The sequence below is a fragment of the Bubalus kerabau genome, chromosome 4 (genome assembly GCF_029407905.1).
Source record: "Bubalus kerabau isolate K-KA32 ecotype Philippines breed swamp buffalo chromosome 4, PCC_UOA_SB_1v2, whole genome shotgun sequence".
NCBI classification, from domain to species: domain Eukaryota; kingdom Metazoa; phylum Chordata; class Mammalia; order Artiodactyla; family Bovidae; genus Bubalus; species Bubalus kerabau.
The window spans coordinates 15,431,625-15,451,275 of NC_073627.1; the positions used below are offsets into that span (position 1 = coordinate 15,431,625).

Sequence of the window (19,651 nt, forward strand, 5' to 3'; positions counted from 1 at the left end):
AGCTACCATTGTCCTTTACTTTTAGGTTAGAAGATTGTACTCTTGTCTGTTGTGTGTGAAATTAGATTCCAACTGAATCATTTAGCATTTGCATAGACATTAATAGTGAATTACCTGACGTTTTATTTCCTGACAGTTTACTGAAATTAACTCATGCATTATAAGATTCTTTAAAAAAATTCTTAGATGCAGCTTACAGTATTTTTGTCAGGAGAATAGATATATCTCTAGGCAATGTGCCTTCTGAAAATTATGTTTCTGCTGCACTTGGGAGTTTGTTTCTGTGTATTTGTGGTAAACCATATATGCAGTTAGAGGTCACTGTAGCATAAGAGACAATGTGAATGTATTTGATGCCAGTGACTATAATACTTAAAAATGGTTAAAATGGTAAAGTTTATGTGTTTTTTTACCACAGTAAAAATAAAAGTAAGGACCTCCTTTGTGGTCCAGTGGTTAAGACTCCATGCTTCTACTGCAGGGGACACAGATTTGATCCCTGGTCAAGGAACTAAAGTCCTGCATGCCACTCTGCATGGCCCCCCCCCCCCCCCCCCCGCAAAAAAAAAAAAGGAAGGAAAGAAAAGAAAAATCGTCACTTTATAAAGCATTTAGACTTGTTTGTAAAGTGCTCATTTCTCTGTGACTTCCCACATTCCTGTGGTCTAGACTGTAGTGTGCATAGGAGAAGGGGTCCTGCCAAACTGCCAGTCCAACTGTTTGTCTCTTTCAGAGAGACAGACTCAGATAACAGGCACAGGATTTGGCATATGCCTGAATTTTGAAGTGAGAGCTGGTAAACTGAGTGGAGGAAAATGGAAACAGTACTTGAGAAAGTTGCTTTCAGCAGCTGTATAAAGCTTTTTGGATAAAACTCTCATTGTCCACTTCCATAAATTCTAAGAAATAAACTTTGGAGCCAGTTTATTGTTAGAAATGTCAAGCTAAGACTAAAACAAGGCCTCGAAATAATATAGATAGACTTGGTTTAGCATGCAGTGCTATTTTAAATGTATAATTGAAGTCTTTAAAAAAGATTTTTACTAATATTTGTTTACTTTTAGTCGGCAGAACCAATTGAAAGACCAGCAACAGCAGGTGGTGTCGTTGTGCCCTGATGACACGGAGTGTCTGACAGTCCCACGGTACAAGCGAGACCTAGTTCAGAAGCTAAAGATTCTGCGGCAGGAACTTTCTCAGCAACAGCCTCAGGCTGGCCATTGCCGCATTGAGGTTTCCAGAGAAGAGATTTTTGAGGTAAACATACAAGTCTGATTTTAAAATAGAGAAAATATAAATTCCAGTGATGAACTTGTTTTCCAAGTATATACTGGGGGGACTCAATCTCTTTAAGGGCTTCCCTGGTAGCTCAGACGGTAAAGAATCCACCTGCAATGTGGGAGGACCTGGGTTTGATCCCTGTGTAGGGAAGATCCCCTGGAGAAGGCAATGGTTACCTACTCCAGTATTCTTGTTTGGAGAATTCCATGGACAGAGGAGCCTGGCAGGCTACAATCCATGGGGTCGCAAAGAGTCAGACACGACTGAGCGACTTCCACTTTAATCTCTTTAAAATGGGAGAATTTTCATTAATTTCTCTTCTTACTTGTGGGGAGTAAAGGCAGTAGTATTGGAGAGATTTAATATATAAGATAAACACTTGGATGGGATGAAGTGTGAGAGGTTCTAATGGGTGCAGCTTGGTCCCTGCATTGCAGATACTGATTTGTTCATGAATTTTAAAAGACCACAGATATTATCCATCCCTTATTTTCTAATTCTTCCAAAAGGTAAGGGACTCGTAGATCAGAAAATCGTTTTGTCTAATTACTGTTGGACTGCTTCCTTAATTTATTGAAAATCTTCCTTTCTGGTATGTCCTTTTATCTCTGGATTTTATAGCTCTAATAGCAGCTTCAATGTTCTTACATAATAAGTGGCAAGAGGTCCAAGGCAGGACTTTCCCATGTATTAGCGGATTCCAGGGCAAGAGATGTTTGAGGACTTCATAATCCTTTTCCCAAAGGATGAACTTTTTTCTCTCAGAACAGTTCTGACCTTGTTAGTACTCAGTCCTCTGTAGTGTTAAAATAATGTAAAGTTGTCAGTGTAGTGAGGAGCACATTAACAGTTACTTACGTTCTTCGAAACTTTCTGTTTCTTACCTTTACTTCCTGCTGGAATCTGTCACCTGGATTAGGTCAACTACCTTTAAAAAATGTGGTACTTCTGGCAGATAGTGTTTTTTAGTATGAGTGGTATCATTGCTATAGTTCATGGGACTTGAATATGGAGTCTTGCATTTAGTAGGTTTTTAATATAATGTTTATCAAAGGAATTGATTTCAGTAGTATTAAACTATATCTGTTTTAAGTTCCATGAGGTTCCAAACACTTGGAGTTGATCCATTGATTTGATTGTTCAACACATTCCACCTTATTTAAATAAACATATGTTTCGTAGGTGGAATGGAAAGGAGAGTTTAAACAAGGGTTAAAAACACCTAGTAATAATAGTATGTTAAACATTTTTTTCAGGAATCATATCGACAAGTCATGAAAATGAGACCAAAAGATCTCTGGAAGCGATTAATGATAAAATTTCGTGGAGAAGAAGGCCTTGACTACGGAGGGGTTGCCAGGTAAAGACATACTCGTCGGTAAATGGCATATAGATGCTTATATTTGCAAATCAGATCCTCTCTGTGGTATAACCCTCTCATTGGTATTTAGTCTCTAACATAATGGTACCTAATGTTTGCAGTACGGAGGATACCCTAGCGGATGTGTTCGTAATGAAGCTATTTAGTTTAGCACTGCTGCCAGTAAAGTGCTTGTGAACTCCCTAATGGATCATGTCTTCAATGAGGCTTTCTCTGAAAACTAGCTGCAATCCTGTGTGGACTGTTGGTAGGGCCTACAGGCCTGATACTTTGTCTGTTTCTCTCCTTCAGTACATGCTCTTCCCTCTGCTTTACATTGTCAGGAACAATCTTGAGATTTTAATGACGTGTATTCTAAACTGAAAACTGTTTCCCTTTGCTTCCATTGCCATGCTTTTTAACCTTGTTAAAGGATGTTTGTGTCTGGAAGTATGTGTGTATATCATAAATTCTCCATAGAATATTTCAGTACATTCAATATGATGTTTCTGCTGTGTTCATACATCAAGTATTTTTTTCCAGGTGTGAGAATTCACTATATATAAATGCAGCAGAAACAGTATAGCTTCTTTGTTAAAACATTTTAAGGACCATCATGATAATTCTGCCTCCCCTAATCTAAATCCAGCCTAAATTAAATTTGTGTTTCTACCAGGTCCCATAATTGCTATTTGGCATTACTTGTTTTCACCTGTAAACTTTTTCTGTGGCCCTTTTACTTGCAAATGGATAGCTTCTTTAGTTTGGCTTTTTAGAATTGATCACTGTGCACTCATGCTCAGTTGTGTCCGACTCTTTGCAACCCCGTGGCCTGTAGCCCGCCAGGCTGCTCTGTCCATGGGGATTTCCCGGACAAGAATACTGGAGTGGGTTGCCATTTCCTTCTCCAGAGGATCCTCCCAACCCAGGGATTGAACCTGTCTCCTGCTTGGCAGCCAGATTCTTTACCACTGAACCACCAGAGAAGCCTTTAAAAAACACATATATGCATAAAAAAATATACAAGATATATTAGGTGTGAAGGTTGCTTATTGTAAATCTCACTTTTTAATTTCTAGACTTTTCAAGTATTAAGCATAATGATTTGATTTAGACTCCATCAGATGATAGAACTTTGAAATGTTTTCCTTTAACTATTTTAATAGTGTTTCACTGCATTTCTTAAAATTATATTATTCACCTGTTTAATCCATAATATCACAGTATATCATTTACACACCTTTCCCAGCTGAGGAATGACAGGAGTTGAGACTCGGACGTCACCTTAAGTTCTAGACTAGTGATTTTATTTCTGTCTCACCAAGACAAAAAGTGGTCTTTCATACTTTGAAAAATGTAAATGATTTAATAAGTTTAAGGTGATAGAACTGTTTATTATAGGTTTTAAAAACACTGATGTATGCTTGAAACCAAAAAGTGGGATGAAACATCCCCAGAAAGTGCTGGCCTGCGCTTTTAGTCCCACTTACACCAAAGGCCTTGTAGTTGCTCACCACTTACGTGTTTATCATGGTTATTCTAGGGTTTACACAGAACAGATAGTGGAAATGGATAATGAAATTTTCTTACTAAAACCATACCAACAATAATACATGAATTAGTTATGTATGCATGTTATATATTGTATAAACTAGTATAAAACTGCCAGGATTGGAGAGGATCAGGGTGGTATGGATGGGACCACATGGAGGTGTTGAAATAAAACCGTATTCTTCCCTTCACTTTATATTTATTATGGATCACAAATTTGTTTAGCAGTTGAAAGTAACAGACCACTGGGCTGCAGCATCTGATGGTACTTCTGGATATTATTATTACATTCACTGATGTTAAAATGTCATAAAATTACCCAAAATTGAGCGAGACATGAGTTCAATATAATAAAACAAGAGTTTTCATTTACTTTGGGGCTTGGTTCTTTTTTTTTCAACTAAATTTTTTATTTTTAACTGGAGGATGATTGCTTCACCGTGTTGTTGGTTTCTGCCATACAGCAGCAGAAATCAACCATGGTGCACTATCTGCTCATGAGCCTCCCTCCCATCCCCTACTGTGTCGCCCCCTCTAGGTTGTCACAGGGCGTGGGGCTGAGCTCCATGCATTGGTATACTTTTCTAAAGTGATCTTACATGACTAGTTAGTGCTTCATTTTGTTGTATTAAAAACTTCTTTGCTAACATTAATTAATAGCATATATTAGTAAAAGTATATTTATTAACAAAAAATTCTTTTGGCATATCTTGTATTTTAGGGAGTGGTTATATCTCTTGTCACATGAAATGCTGAATCCTTATTATGGCCTCTTCCAGTATTCAAGAGATGATATCTATACATTGCAGATCAATCCTGATTCTGCAGTTAATCCGGTATGATTGGTGGTTATAATGATGTGAACTAACTTACGACCTACAATGTTTTTTCATCTTTAAATGTCTGTGTAGTTTATGACATAGGTTTGCTGTCTTTGTTGAAGTTACATCCTTGGACTTAGCAAGTCCTCTTTTAAAAATTTTTCTTAGATAAATGATTATGAGTGTATGCATCAGTTGGGCCCACGGAGGTTTTCTGCATCACTGTTTATAGTAGCCCCAACTGGAAATAACATTGCGGTCCATAAGAGGGGTTGATTAAATTATGATGTGAAGCAGAATGACGTGGTTAAGAGCTTAGACTCTGGAATTAGACATGAGAACATATCCTGGTCCCATTACCAACTAGCTTTGTGACTTTCATTGACTTAAGCCTCAATGATAAAATATAATTTGAACCTGAGAGAAGGGTTGTGACTGTTAAATGAGACCCTGCACAGTGCTATATGTGATTAACCCTATTACATATTATTAAGTACTCAACAAGTGTTAGCAGCTGTTACTAATTTGTTGGTTTTATAGTATTTCTATTATCTTTCCATACAAGGGTATATTATACAGCCCCTAAAATGATGTTGTGGGATAATGGATAATGCTATGTAAAGATAGTATTTATAATATATTAGGTGAAAAGAAGATAAAAAAATAGAATGATGCAACTTTGGTAAACATACATATATGTGAGAACATTGAAAAGATCCGCACTGTAACACTTACAGTGGTTATCTCAGTGTTAAGACTAGGGGCTTTTTTTCCTTGTCTGTATTTTCTAAATATTTTGTAGTGAACAGGTACTGCTTTTTTAAAAGAAAAGTGCCATTTGTAAAATAAAAGGGAGGCTTAAAGGTGAGCTTAGGGATGGTTAAACAGAGAAGTAAAGGAAGTTTAAAATACAAATACCAACAGTAATAAAACAATATATCATGGAACACCAAACCTGTCTAAACATGGTAGGCATAGTAGGTTCCTTGCTGGGTATTCTTCCTAAAGGGAAGATTTTTAGGTGAAGATTCTGCTTGACCAGCTCATTCACCGTAGTAATGATAGCTCACGTTTGTTGAGCATTTACCATATGCCAGGTCCAATGCCTTGGGCTTCATCACCTCATGTTACTACCCACAGAGACCCTTTTTAGATACTGTTATTACCCTCATTTTTCCAGATAATGGAAAATTATTTCTACAGAGGTTAAGCAGTTTGCCCAAGTATACATAGCTAGTAACTGGTAGAATCAGGACTCTAGTCCAAGTTAGACATGAAGTCTGTGCTCTTAAATCTGTGATGTTTTGAAGTTCAGTTTCTGGTTAGGTCAAGAGAACAGGGAGGTAGAGAACTGAAAGCTTTTCCGCATGACAGAGCCATGGTTATAAGGAGCTCAGCAGGAGATGGGAGGAGAGAGAACAGGATCTGCAGGAGATTTAGTGAGGCTGCTAGAGGGACTAGACTCAATTTCTGAGGATAAATTTTACAGAGTGACTGCCCTTTCTTTGCGAGAGGCATTGACTCTGGTGTAATATTTTATAGCAAAGTGTAGTATCTCAAGTGTGCCCTATAGAAACTCTCCCTAATGAGTATTGAGCTTTGATATGATAACCTATCCACTTAAATAGTTATAAATTGGAGTATAAGTTGATACTTATTATTTAAAAAATTACTGTTGCTTACATATTTAATTTATATTAAAAATTCCCTAGATAGTATCTACCTTGAATATTTATATAAACTCTTTTCAATTTTAGGAACATTTATCATACTTCCACTTTGTTGGACGAATAATGGGAATGGCTGTGTTTCATGGACATTATATTGATGGTGGTTTCACGTTGCCGTTCTATAAACAGTTGCTTGGGAAGTCCATTACTTTGGATGACATGGAGTTAGTGGATCCAGATCTTCATAACAGTTTAGTGTGGATACTGTATGTATTGAGTCTTGTTCATTAGAATCTGAGCTCTTAAAAGATACATGTTTCAAAATGGATGTACTTTTTTTTGAAATATAAAACATGATGGGACCATATGAGACTTTTCCTCTTTCTACTGCTTTTGTGTATTTTCCAAATTCCTAAACTTTAGCAAAAGTGTTATTACTTTAAAAGGGGAAAATGTAGTATACTGTATTTAAAAGCACTTAATGATTTCCTCAACATGATACAGGTTCTGTTTCCATTTTTCATGTGTGAATAAGATGTTTCTGCTCAAATGATGACTGCTGAAACCATACTTTAAAAAGTGTATTTGTAAGAGTCAGTTCTGTTTGTTGGGAGGTCATTTGTTTGTGAAGATACACTGGCCATGCTTGTTTTTACCAGGTACACAAGTAGCTTTCTCAGTGGGGCTCCTCAGGTGTTGGTCACTTGGATTACCGAGATTCCGGTAAAACTTACCTGAAAGCCAAACAGAACTGAGGTTTCCCTGTGTAAGTCCCAGCTTTCCAGGGCTTCCTCATTATTCAATAAAATGTTCCCAGGGTTTATGAAGGTTAAAGCTCTTTGGCTTTTCTGCCCCCCAACTAGGAGGAACGGTGGCATAAGAACTAGTAAAAAGAACACAGGGTCAGATGTTCCTGTGTTGGTCATGTCGTAAAACTACCTTAGTTTCATGTGTCTCACGATTACTCTATCTCCGAGATCTGAATTTTAGATTTTCTAGTCACGTGTCTTTCCCTTTCTTCCTTTCTAGCGAGAATGATACCACAGGTGTTTTGGACCACACCTTCTGTGTTGAACATAATGCCTATGGTGAAATCATTCAGCATGAACTTAAACCAAATGGCAAGAGCATCCCTGTTACTGAAGAAAATAAAAAAGAATATGTCAGGTAAACACTTGTATCTTCTTAAGCCTGAGACTTGTTTTAATCTTCTAGAATGGTGGTACAGAAAAACAGTGATGCTTAGGCAGTGTTACTTACTGCCACAGAATGGGCTTCTGCAGAATTAAGTGGCTTAAAAACAACCACCATTTTATTATTTCTCATGGCCCCGTGGGTCAGTTCTTTGGATCGAGGACAATAGGGATAGCACACTGCTCCTCTGCGTGGTGTCAGCTGGGGCGGAAATGTTAAGGTGGCCGCTTCACTCACATGTCTGATGCTTCACCTAGGGTGGCTTGGCTGGCTGGGGGCTGGCTGGACTGGACGCTGGGTCACCATCTGGCACCTGGTTCTCACTGTTGGCTGGGCTCCTTGGTTATCCCATGTGGTGCCAGAGGCCTCTCTCTTCAGCACAGTAGCCAGACTTCTTATCGGGTGGCTGGTTTCCCAGAGCACAGGAGGAGGAGTTGTGGGATCTTTTAAAGGCCTAAGCCTGGAACTGGCCAACATCACCTCTGCTGTATTCTCTTGGTTAAAGCGAGTCGCATACCAGCCCAGATTCAGTTGAAAGAGGGGCTGTACAAAGGCACTGATTTCAGGAAACACGGTTTGCCATGTCATATGTAGTGTAGCTCCCACAGCTAGCTGTGCAGAAGCACTTTTGTGCTATATTACTAGGACTTAATCCTATTTATAAATACAGATGTGTGTTTATATAAGAAATACATGTTTTCAATAGAAATATAATTTATGAAAATAGAAATATAGTGATATATATAAATAGAAATGTTTATTAAAGAAATATAGATATATAAGAAGTACTATATTTCTTATTAAAAAAATCAAGAAAATGTTCACGTTTTACAAAATCACCTGTTGATTGAGGAATCTAGAAGTATTGAGTGAGATCATTTGGCTCATGGTATGTAAAGTTTTTCTAAGCATTTAACTATGATAATCAAATTTAGGAGTTTGAACTTCACCATATGTACACAGAAGTGTGCTTGCTGTACTTTTTTGCACAGAATATGTCCTCAGGTCTTACTGGCTGAAATGTTTTGGTTTACAGATGAGGCCCATCAGTCTCATAGCCTGTGAACACTGGTAGAGCTTTGTTGGAGACCAATTTGAAAACAGCTGCCAAAATGAAAATGCATATGCAGCTCCATTCTTAGGAATCTATTGTTTGGAAACACATTTGTAATTAAGGAAATATAGGGCTGTTTAAATATTACTTTAAAAAAAAACTGAAAACTGCAAAATGTTTGTAGAAGAGGATGATGAGATATATTAAACAGAATATTGTGTGGCTATTTAAAAAAGAGATTCTGCGTAAGCTGTCACTTAAAAAGCATGTCTTGGAACAAAGTCTGTATTGTTTTATTCTCATACGAAGATGTTCAGGAAGACCACTCACCCAATAAAATGTTGCCTAGGGTGGGGGAGTGGAAGTGATAGGCCTGGAAGTAGAGACGAAAGAGGGTAGAGAGTGGACTTGCGGGTTTTACTCTGTCTCCACATTTAATGTTTGTTTTTTTAACTACGATTTTTCTTTTAATAACAAACATATTACATTTGTAACTTAATGAGGGACTTCCCCATGGTCCAGTGGTTAGAACTCCATGCTTCCACGGCAGGGGGCATGGGTTTGAAGTTTGATCTCTGGATGGGGAACTAAGATTACACATGTCAAGCAGTGTGGCCCCCACCCCCCAAAAACACCCACACCCACACCCACACACACACACCCACACATACACACACACACAAAACAATTAAAAACTAAAATAATAAAAGAAGAGTGAATGGGAATTTCCGAGGTTCAGTAGTGTGTCAACTTCCAGGATCTGGAGTAGACTGCTCACTTTCCAGGATTCAGTCATGTTTACAGCACACAGTAACTATTTCTTGGGGCTTCCCAGATGGCTCAGTGGTAAAGAATCTACCTGCAGTGCAGGAGACATGGGTTCAATCTCTGGGTCAGGAAGATCCCCTGGAGAAGGAAGCCTGGGGAATCTCATGTACAGAGGAACCTGGTGGGCTGCAGTCCTGCGGGTGGCAAAAGAGTCTGACACGACTACCAGTGATTATCCCTTACCAGATAGTTTTGAAATTTTAAAAATTACAAAGAAAAACTTTTTACAGGTATGCAGTTTTGATGTGCCCTTAAACAAAAATGAGGTACCCCAAGGGATACAGTTAATATTAAGTAACTTATTTCTTAGAGAATTATTTCTCCCAAGTTTGGGAAAGGAGATACTGACAAATTGGGAGTGTGAGTAGTTCTGAGGTTTGTGAGGTAAGTTTTCCTGGGAAGATAGATTTTAAAAAAAAAAAGGGGCAATTCATATAGAAAGTGTAAGTCCAAACAAAGACGTAAGTAGAGCTACACATGAGATGTAGTTTTGTGTACTTTTTGTTGCTAAAATTACATCTTCCAGGGCTTTTAAAGCCTAAGGGAAAAACAAGTAGTCAAAAAGTGCTTGCTAGTGGTTTTTGGAGAAGGAAGTGGCAACCCACTCCAGTGTCCTTGCCTGGAGAATCCCAGGGACAGGGGAGCCTGGTGGCTGCCGTCTGTGGGGTCGCACAGAGTCAGACACGACTGAAGCGACGCAGCAGCAGCAGCGGTGGCTTTTACTGTTTCTTCTCATTTTGGATATGGGGATTCTCTTCACCTCCCCTTCCCCCATATACAACCCACAAAATATAAAGAAAACACCCGGCATGTTCAGATCGTATTTTCAAGTGAAATCAGAAAAAGTCATTTTCGGTTGAATGGGCTCTTTTTTCTGGTTATTGGCATGCATGCTAGAAGCTGAGAAAATCGTTTCATTTAGATTTTAACTTCAGACCCATCTGCTCTCTAGCCAACTTCCAGTTTAATAGGAGTTTTTCTGAAGTGAAAAGTTGCTGTAGCGATGCTGCTTTTGTTAGTGGAAGGTTACTGCTTTTTAATTTATACTGCTTATAATTTATACTGAACTGCCTCACTGCTGAGGATCCATCTACCTTCAGTAATCTGAGATCCTTTTAGATTTTAGACTAAATTCTTAACGCTACACACTTGTAAAGTGCAGTGTTACTAATGTACTAGAGATTCATAGTAATTACCAAATCTGAATATATTTGATCATACAAAACCCGTGCCCAATGTTTTCAGGCTTTACGTGAACTGGAGATTTTTACGAGGCATTGAGGCGCAATTCCTGGCCCTGCAGAAGGGATTTAATGAAGTAATTCCACAGCATCTGCTGAAGACATTTGATGAGAAGGAGTTAGAGGTCAGTGTATGAATGTCATGACATCATCTAGTATAACAAAGCAAGATTGAGAAGTTTCTGTTACTTAGTTTTAGAGGAGTTGTATTTCTGGTGCTTTTGAAGTTTTTCTGTGTGTTGCTGTGAGAATTCTAACTCACAGGAAAAGCCTTTCATGTTTTGGAAATTCTGCAAGTAGTCTTTTATATTGTGACTATCCTTTATTTTTCTATATTATCCATTCTTTCTTTTAACAGGTTTTGTGTATTTTGTGTATATTCTTACAGTGTTATTTCCTATTCTTTAATTAAATGGCTCTTGATTTAGTTAAGTGAAACTTTATCAATTGGTCTCCACCATATTGCAGTTTATTTGGAATAAAAACCTAGACCCAATTGGATTTACGTTAAGCTTTACAAGAAAGCATTTGATAGACAAAAACCTAGAGGAAACATTTAGGATCGTCTCTATCTAAACAAGAACCTGCCTGCAATGCAGGAGACCTAGGTTCAATCCCTGGGTTGGGAAGATCCCCTGGAGAAGGGAAAGCCTAACCACTCCAGTATTCTAGCCTGGAGAATTCCATGGACTACAGTCCATGGGGTTGCAAAGAATTGGACATGACAGAGCGACCTTCCACACTATCTAAACATCTTCAGTCTCTTTGGAAATTTTTGTTACTAATACAGACTTAAATAACCAGTCCAAAATCACTGCAGATGGTGACTGCAGCCATGAAATTAAGACACTTACTCCTTGGAAGGAAAGTTATGACCAACCTAGATAGCATATTCAAAAGCAGAGACATTACTTTGCCAACAAAGGTCCGTCTAGTCAAGGCTATGGTTTTTCCTGTGGTCATGTATGGATGTGAGAGTTGGACTGTGAAGAAGGCTGAGCGCCAAAGAATTGATGCTTTTGAACTGTGGTGTTGGAGAAGACTCTTGAGAGTCCCTTGGACTGCAAGGAGATCCAACCAGTCCATTCTGAAGCAGATCAGCCCTGGGATTTCTTTGGAGGGAATGATGCTGAAGCTGAAACTACAGTACTTTGGCCACCTCATGCAAAGAGCTGACTCATTGAAAAAGACTCTGATGCTGGGAGGGATTGGGGGCAGGAGGAGAAGGGGACGACAGAGGATGAGATGGCTGGATGGCATCACTGACTCGATGGACGTGAGTCTGAGTGAACTCCGGGAGTTGGTGATGGACAGGGAGGCCTGGCGTGCTGCGATTCATGGGGTCGCAGAGTCAGACACAACTGAGCGACTGAACTGAACTGAACTGAACCATTGTTTTATTTTAAAGGTAGTCCTTAAAGCACCTTAGGTTTGGTTTTATAATTAAGACCTTTAACAAATACATCTGAATTGCTACTGAACTGATTTGAAAAGTAATGAGATTTTATTCTACCTGAGGTCCCAAAATTTAATTAGTGCCTAGAGATAGCAGAAATATTGGAAGTCTATACATAATTTAAAACATGATTTTATTAATTAACTTCAGTGTCCTTTCTAACTAAATCTGTTAACAATCTGTTAGACAAACCTAAAAAGATTGGTTTGACTCAATACCATCCCCATTCTTTTCGTGATTGAACTATTCAATAGTGAAATGACCAGAAGGAAGTAGGAGAAGGAATAAAACACAGCAGGAATGACAATAAAGTTGAAATATGGTGCATTTTTTTCTGTTCATATAATAAATAAGGAATTTGGCCTTAAAGTTACCACTCCTCTGAAGAAAGGAATTTTGAGAGGTATCTTCACTATTATAAGTACTTCTGTAATTCTATTTGGATAACCACTTACCTGTTCATGTAGCTGTGATTCAGTATTTTTCAGAACCCTGTAGAAGCTTTGTTGCAGATTTCATTCAATAATGTTAGGGTTTATTATATAATTTCTACTGCTAATGAAATTAAGCTTTTCTTAAGAAATATATATATATATATAATTTATTTTAGTGTTATACTGGGTTATTATAATTAATTATAAACTGTGGAATTTGCAGGTTGAATTATGTTCTGTACTACACACTATCATAAGTCAGTGTTATTCACAGGTTAGTAAGATGACTGTCTTGGACCCTAAGGAGGTGTGAGTATTAATAGTATCAAAGTGATTTTGATACATCATTTGCACTGAGCCTGCATCAGAATGCCAGGTGGAGCTCTGTAGTAGCGCACTCACGTATTTGGTCCCGCTTTAAGCAGACGGTGCCACTTACTCAGCACAGTTTCTTGAATGCCCACGCACTGTTGGCTGCTTTCACAGGATATAATGAACAGATATGACTGCCTTATTACCGCAGAGGAAACTGTGGCCCAGGGAAGTGAGCTGAACTGCCCAGAATTCCAAAGCTAATAAATGTTGAAATTGGAATAGTAGATACAGGTCTTAAGGAAGGCATATGTAAACTGTATTTACTCTGAATCTAGTTTCATTAACATTTTTTTTAGAATTCTACTGTGAGATGATGGAACTTCTCATCTTGTCATGTCCATCACTGTGGTTCTCAGATCCTGGGTAGGGAACCTGTAGTGTGTAGGTACTCATGGAGTTTTTAAAAAATACAGATCCTAATTCACCCCAGATTCACAGAATTAAAATATGAGCATAGAACCTAGTGTGTATGTTCTGAAAAACTTTCCAGACGGTTCTGACATCTACCCTCGATTAAGGACACCATTTGAAAGCGAACACGGCAAATCTAAAGTTCCATTTTAAGGAATTTTTGGCCTGACTTGGGTTTCCATTGGCTCATTATTTGTGCAATATTTTAACAGCTCATTATTTGTGGACTTGGAAAGATAGATGTTAATGACTGGAAGGTAAACACCCGGTTAAAACACTGTACTCCAGACAGCAATGTTGTCAAGTGGTTCTGGAAGGCTGTGGAGTTCTTTGATGAAGAGCGACGAGCACGGTTGCTTCAGTTTGTGACCGGCTCATCCCGAGTGCCTCTGCAGGGCTTCAAGGCTTTACAAGGTAGGAGAGAGGGAGGCACAGACGATCTGGCATCTCGTCGTCAGGGGCAGGGGGTTAGTATTTGGTGTATGCAGATGGTGTACACACGTGCTTATAAACAGATTCTCTTTTCACTCTGGTTCTTATCTGTAACTCTCGTGTCTTGATACCTTCTTCTCCTTCCTTTGTTCCCTCCCAAGAGCCTTTCCCGCTGGGTTCTCTGTGGTTGTAGTGAGTGCCGCATGTCAGGGGCGTGTGTGCCGATGCTCTGCCTTTCTGGACACCTTGCTTTAAAATGCTGCTGCCCATTCCTCTAGGGAAGCCTGTCTGCTTACATGTTCACATCTCAGCCTGGCAAGCGTTTACCCACTTGGGAGGCCTCTCCCCTCTGCTTTTTTAATCTTTTAATAGAGGCAGCATGAGTGGTGGAAGCCATTTGTCTGATCAGAGCACTTGTAGTTAATGCATGGCATCAGACCATCTCACAGCCATATTCCATTTTTAAGAATTGTTTTCCATGGAAGAGCTGTTCAGGTGGGGGATGAGTTGGGATATTGCTAGTGATCGTGGTGCTTCACTGGGTGGCAGTGTTCCTTTACCTCTGAAGCTCTTCATTTTTAAAACTGCTGCTGCTGCTGGTGACTGAGGGTGTAGGAAGCAAGACTGGTACATGACTCCACAGAGCTGCGTACAGTCTGTGTGTCTGAATTCCGTGGGGGAAAACAGACTTGAGTCATGTCTGCATTCCCTATGTGGAGAACTCGTTACCAGCAGACTGCCCAGATGCATGAAGTGAAGTTGTATTTCTGCAAACTCTTTATTCTCTAGACTGCTGATCTTTTGCTCTGTGCGACGTCTGAGGAGTGAAACCTAAATTTGCATTATGCTGTCATCTTTTTGAGTATGTGCTGGATCTTAGATTAGCCCCTTTAGGACAATGATTGTCCATAGAAGATAGAAGTTGGCAAAAGGTTTCAATCCTGAACTTTTTCTTAAATCGAAAGGCTAGCAGATCAAGGAATCAGCTTGTTATCCAAGGCAGGTTCCAGCTTTTAAAACCCAGATTCTTTCCCTGGGCCTTTTGGCAGCTGTATGGAGTCACCAGTCCTCCCTTAGCCCTAGACCCTATGGTTTATGTACCAGTTTTATTCTGAGATTTTGAAGACTGACACATGTGCCCACAGTGATCTGACCCACATTGGCTCCCTCTGCAGGTGCCGCAGGTCCACGGCTTTTCACCATACACCAGATCGATGCTTGCACTAACAACCTGCCCAAAGCCCACACTTGGTGAGTTACTTCAGTAGCTTTTTCCCCTCATGCCAGGTATATAGGTGTTAAGTTTCAAACAGATTTGACATTTTATTTGTTGTTCTTTTTACTGAATGGACCCTTAAAAGAGTTGCTTATCATTCCTTTTAAGTGGATTAAGATTATCCAAAAATGGGTAGGAAAATCCCTTTGGGTGGTTTTCAAGTAAATCTCAACTTGAGAGGAATGTAGCCTCTTGTAGTTTTCTGTGTGACACAGAGTGATATGGCTGTATTAGTTTAGTGTAAACTAATACACACGTGGCAGTCAGTTGCCCTGTTTTGAATGAACTGTGATTTGCTTATTTACAGCTTCAATCGAATAGACATTCCGCCCTATGAAAGCTATGAAAAGTTATATGAAAAGCTGCTAACAGCCATCGAAGAAACGTGTGGATTTGCTGTGGAATGACAACTTCAAGGATTTACCCAGGACTCTATTTATAGCCTGAGGGACAGACAGCCTCCTTTCAGCAGAGTTTCAAGAAATGCTGAAATACAGGAAAACGCCCCCCCGCCCCAACCCCCCCTTTAAAACATTTTAGGACACTGTGAGGGGAAGGACAATTTTGAAATTCCTTTTCAAGGAAAAAAAGAGGTCTTTGTGCTTTGCCATGAGGCCACATTCAGCTGCTATTTAAAATTAATATCTTGAACCTAAAGAATGCTGACTTTTCCTACATTTCCAGAGTTAGGCAGTATTCTACACTTAAAGACTACTACTATTTTTATAAAAGGTAATCTATTCAAATCACTTCACAGATTTCAAGTCTATCAAACATCAAGACAACTTCAGCAGTCGGTACAAGTCACATTTCATTTTGAATACATGATTTTGAACAGCTCCTGTACTTGCTCTTTGTAAAAAATAAAATAAAATAAAATTATTTTGAATTATTCTACCTTTGTAAACAATTGGCTACAAAAGAATCTTTAAAAAAAAAATTAAGCCATTTACACGTTTAATTGCATTTTTCTATAGCAAAGCATTATATTTTAGAAGCATTATATGTTTCAACCTAGCCTAAGTGAGTCTTTTTTATATTTTTCAAGCACGAATTCTCTGGAATACAGCTATATAATTTTGGTTGTCAAGTTCCTAATGCAACCATTTAGTCTGAACTTAGTAGCTTATTTGCTACAATAAAATGATGCATTCAGGGGCTCCCTGTTATTTAAGAGACTTTAAAACAGAAACCTTAATTTTTTATCTTGAATGAGTATGATCAGGTATTTTGGATTTACTTTGCATCTTAAATGGAAATACTGCATTTTTATAGCTACTCAGATCACATGGATGAGATGGGATTTTCATTCTGTTACTGGGTCAGCTTATCTTTGATATATATATATATACACACACACACACACACAATTTCTGTAAACCAAAGTCTCCTATGACAAGTGCACCTAATTCATATTATAATTATGGTAAGTTTCTATCAAGTAAACCATCCTGAATCTCTGTTTAGCTGCTCATATCTTAATCAGTTAAAATTATGAAAAAGGAAAAACTCTGCTCGAAAGATTATTTAGCAAAGCTTAGAAAACTTTTACCTAACAAAATGAAGTGGGGGTGGTGGGGCAGGAGATGTCATTACTAAAAACAAAAACCAAAAAGTGGTTCTAACTCTCATACAGTCAGTCTGAAGAGTAATTTTGGAGGTAAGGGAATCTCGGTTCCCTTGGTGTTGAAGATGAGCATTTGATTTTGAAACATCCAGACTCAGCTTTCAAGGTGCGTGGCATGTTGCATGATCCAGAGGGCAACCAGAATTCTGGAGTGAGAGCCTGGAAAAATCTGAAGTCATGAGTGGTTTTTTAAATTCAGCCGTCAGAAATCTGCACTATTCTGTTTTTTACATTGATGTGAAATCAAGCATAGCAAATTTTGATGAAAGCTTTGTTTAAATTTTGCAGCTTAATTATCAAGTGAATCAGCCCTTTGTGTTCTTTGATTTGATGGACTGGTCTCAGCCTGTGTTCTTGGAGACAAGGGCTTCCTCAGAGGTGCCTCAGAAGTCATGGTTAAGAGAGGAGGGACAAAGAGAGGGCGAAGAAAGGCCGAGTTGGTATTTGAACAGAGGCCTCGAACTCCCCATCCTCTTTTACCCAGAACAGCTCTGATTTTTCTTTTATATATATATATATATATAGGAATTTCACGTAAGGTTTCAGAGACTAGGAGGGGTGGGGGGATGGGTAGAATACAAGAGGTGGAAAACTTGCTGCTTAAAAAAAAGTTGAGAACTACTCCTGCAGCTTCTATATATTTATTTCATTCAGCCAGATTCGACAGCCACACGCAAGCTGGTTTAGTCGTAACTGTGTAGTGGAGATGCGCTTATGCTGAGCTGTTTCTTCCTGCTTTGTTTTCTTACTGCATTCTTAGTTGTACCGGAGAACATCTTGAAATGCCGTTTGATTATCAGTAGTTTTCAGCTTTCACAATAATACCTTATTGGTTGCAGGTCCATCTTTTATATTAAAGCACTGCGCAGTGTAATTGTGCCTATTATCTTTCAGTAAAAGGGAGTGCATGATGAACACTTCAGAGAAACTGTAACTGACAGATGAAGTAATAATGAAATGCTACTCTCAAAATAATGTACAAAATAGAGCAGGCAAATACCATCGCTTTTTGAGTGCCTTTTTAACTTTATGACTTAATAGAGCTTTAAAAGAAACAAACTCCCCTCCCTTACAGTCTATGGTATCACCAACATAATTTATAAAAACATGATTTAGATTTCATTTTCAAAGTCACGTTACCTGATTACTTCTAAACAGGTGCTAAGCAAACAAAACCCCCTAACGAATCATTGAACCTTGGACTTGCACCTCATGTTTAATGTGAATATTTATTTCCACATGTCCCTCTTAGCTGGGTTTTTTCTAATCCTTCCTCTAGTTGTGTTATTCCAGATACGCGATGTCGTGTTTCCATACATTGCCTCTGCATCATGAATGCTTAATGATGAACAGTGGTTACTTTGTAGAGCTCATATGCAGTACAGAGGTGAGTTTGTTTCAGAGGGTCTTACTTCTTTGGTGTAAAGAGTTTTAAATAGCGCTGTGTATAGTGTACATTTTGTTTTTGCACATAGTTTGTTGCCCTGAATGGGTTTTATTTTTAACCAAGTCTTTTATTTTTCCCTTGTAATTACAGTCCAGAGCACAAGTTTCCCTTCCTTTAAATACAGTGTAATTTGCTTTATTTTATAACACTAAGTGTTGGCTTGAACTTCCGGTGCATTGAGCTGGCTGTATCGATGGGAGTCCGAGATTGTTCCAGACGTCCTGACAGTTTGATAGAGCAGCTCCTCCTGCTTGTCTTTAGGCTGCAGCAGTCAATGGCTGCCATTTGTGGTATTTAATATACTTACGTTAGAATGATGGTTGTACCAAATGCTGAGTTGTTCTGTTTCTAGATGTAATTAGTTCACTTATTGTAATATTCTTCTTCTCTCAAACTGACTTTAAAAACAAAGTTTTATCATTTTCATTGTATGTGTATTTATTACAGAGTGTTTTAGCTTTGATATTCTTTGTATTTTCACTCAGTTGTTACATGAGCTTTATCAATAACATCTGTGTAAATGGTTTTAAAGGTAACCGTGTATGTGTCCACGCCGAAGCTGAGCAATAAATGAATGCTGTCTGCACTGTCACAGCATCCAAGTTTCTAAAGAATATTGAGTTGATAATGCATTGTTTTTAAGAACTTTGGCTCTATCGAGAGCGACTACATACAGACCATAAAATGTGAAGTTTAAGAAGATTCATGGGCCTTCCTGAGTTGATGTCTTTGTCATGTGGTAGAGCCTGAGGGCTCGGGACCCCTTCTGTGTCAGGTCTGGCAGGGAAGCTGCTCGTTTTCTCCTGCGGTGGCGCAGCCTTAGTGGTCAGTGTGGCCAGCAACAGCTTTCCAGGCTCTGGAGGGCAGAGCTACGACCGGGGCCTCATTTGCTTCCTTGGTGTTGAGCAGTAAAATCCTCGAAAAGCAGCAATCAGTTACATTTTCCCAAGGAGCCATGGCTTTAAGGGTCGTAATTCACAGTTCTATAAACGTACTGAATTAAAGTCTAGCTATCTACATGGGTAGACAGAGAACTGGATGTTTTTTCATCCACAATAGTCTGTGTAAGTCGGCCACGCAGAGAGGCATGTCTTGGCGGGGCGAGGGGGTGGTGGTGCAGTGGAAGCAGTCCTGTATGAAAGTTCCTAGAGTGGGCACGGGGTCCATTTTTACATCCTTTTGAAATGTATCTG

The 19,651-nt window shown here is 38.9% G+C and overlaps 1 protein-coding gene across 2 annotated transcripts in view; it reads left to right on the forward strand.

Annotated features, from left to right (window-relative positions):
• The window catches only part of SMURF2 (SMAD specific E3 ubiquitin protein ligase 2), a 116,673-nt gene extending 97,601 nt beyond the window's left edge, over positions 1-19,072 (forward strand). For both annotated transcript variants that reach the window (XM_055575502.1, XM_055575501.1), the window contains exons 11-19: positions 1,065-1,257; positions 2,538-2,641; positions 4,914-5,028; positions 6,771-6,949; positions 7,713-7,850; positions 11,005-11,125; positions 13,889-14,090; positions 15,284-15,359; positions 15,692-19,072. In XM_055575502.1, coding sequence (XP_055431477.1) covers positions 1,065-1,257; positions 2,538-2,641; positions 4,914-5,028; positions 6,771-6,949; positions 7,713-7,850; positions 11,005-11,125; positions 13,889-14,090; positions 15,284-15,359; positions 15,692-15,791 — 1,228 coding nt within the window. In that variant the 3' untranslated portion in view covers positions 15,792-19,072. The remainder of the gene's footprint in view (positions 1-1,064; positions 1,258-2,537; positions 2,642-4,913; positions 5,029-6,770; positions 6,950-7,712; positions 7,851-11,004; positions 11,126-13,888; positions 14,091-15,283; positions 15,360-15,691) is intronic.
• Positions 19,073-19,651: the final 579 nt, after the last annotated feature.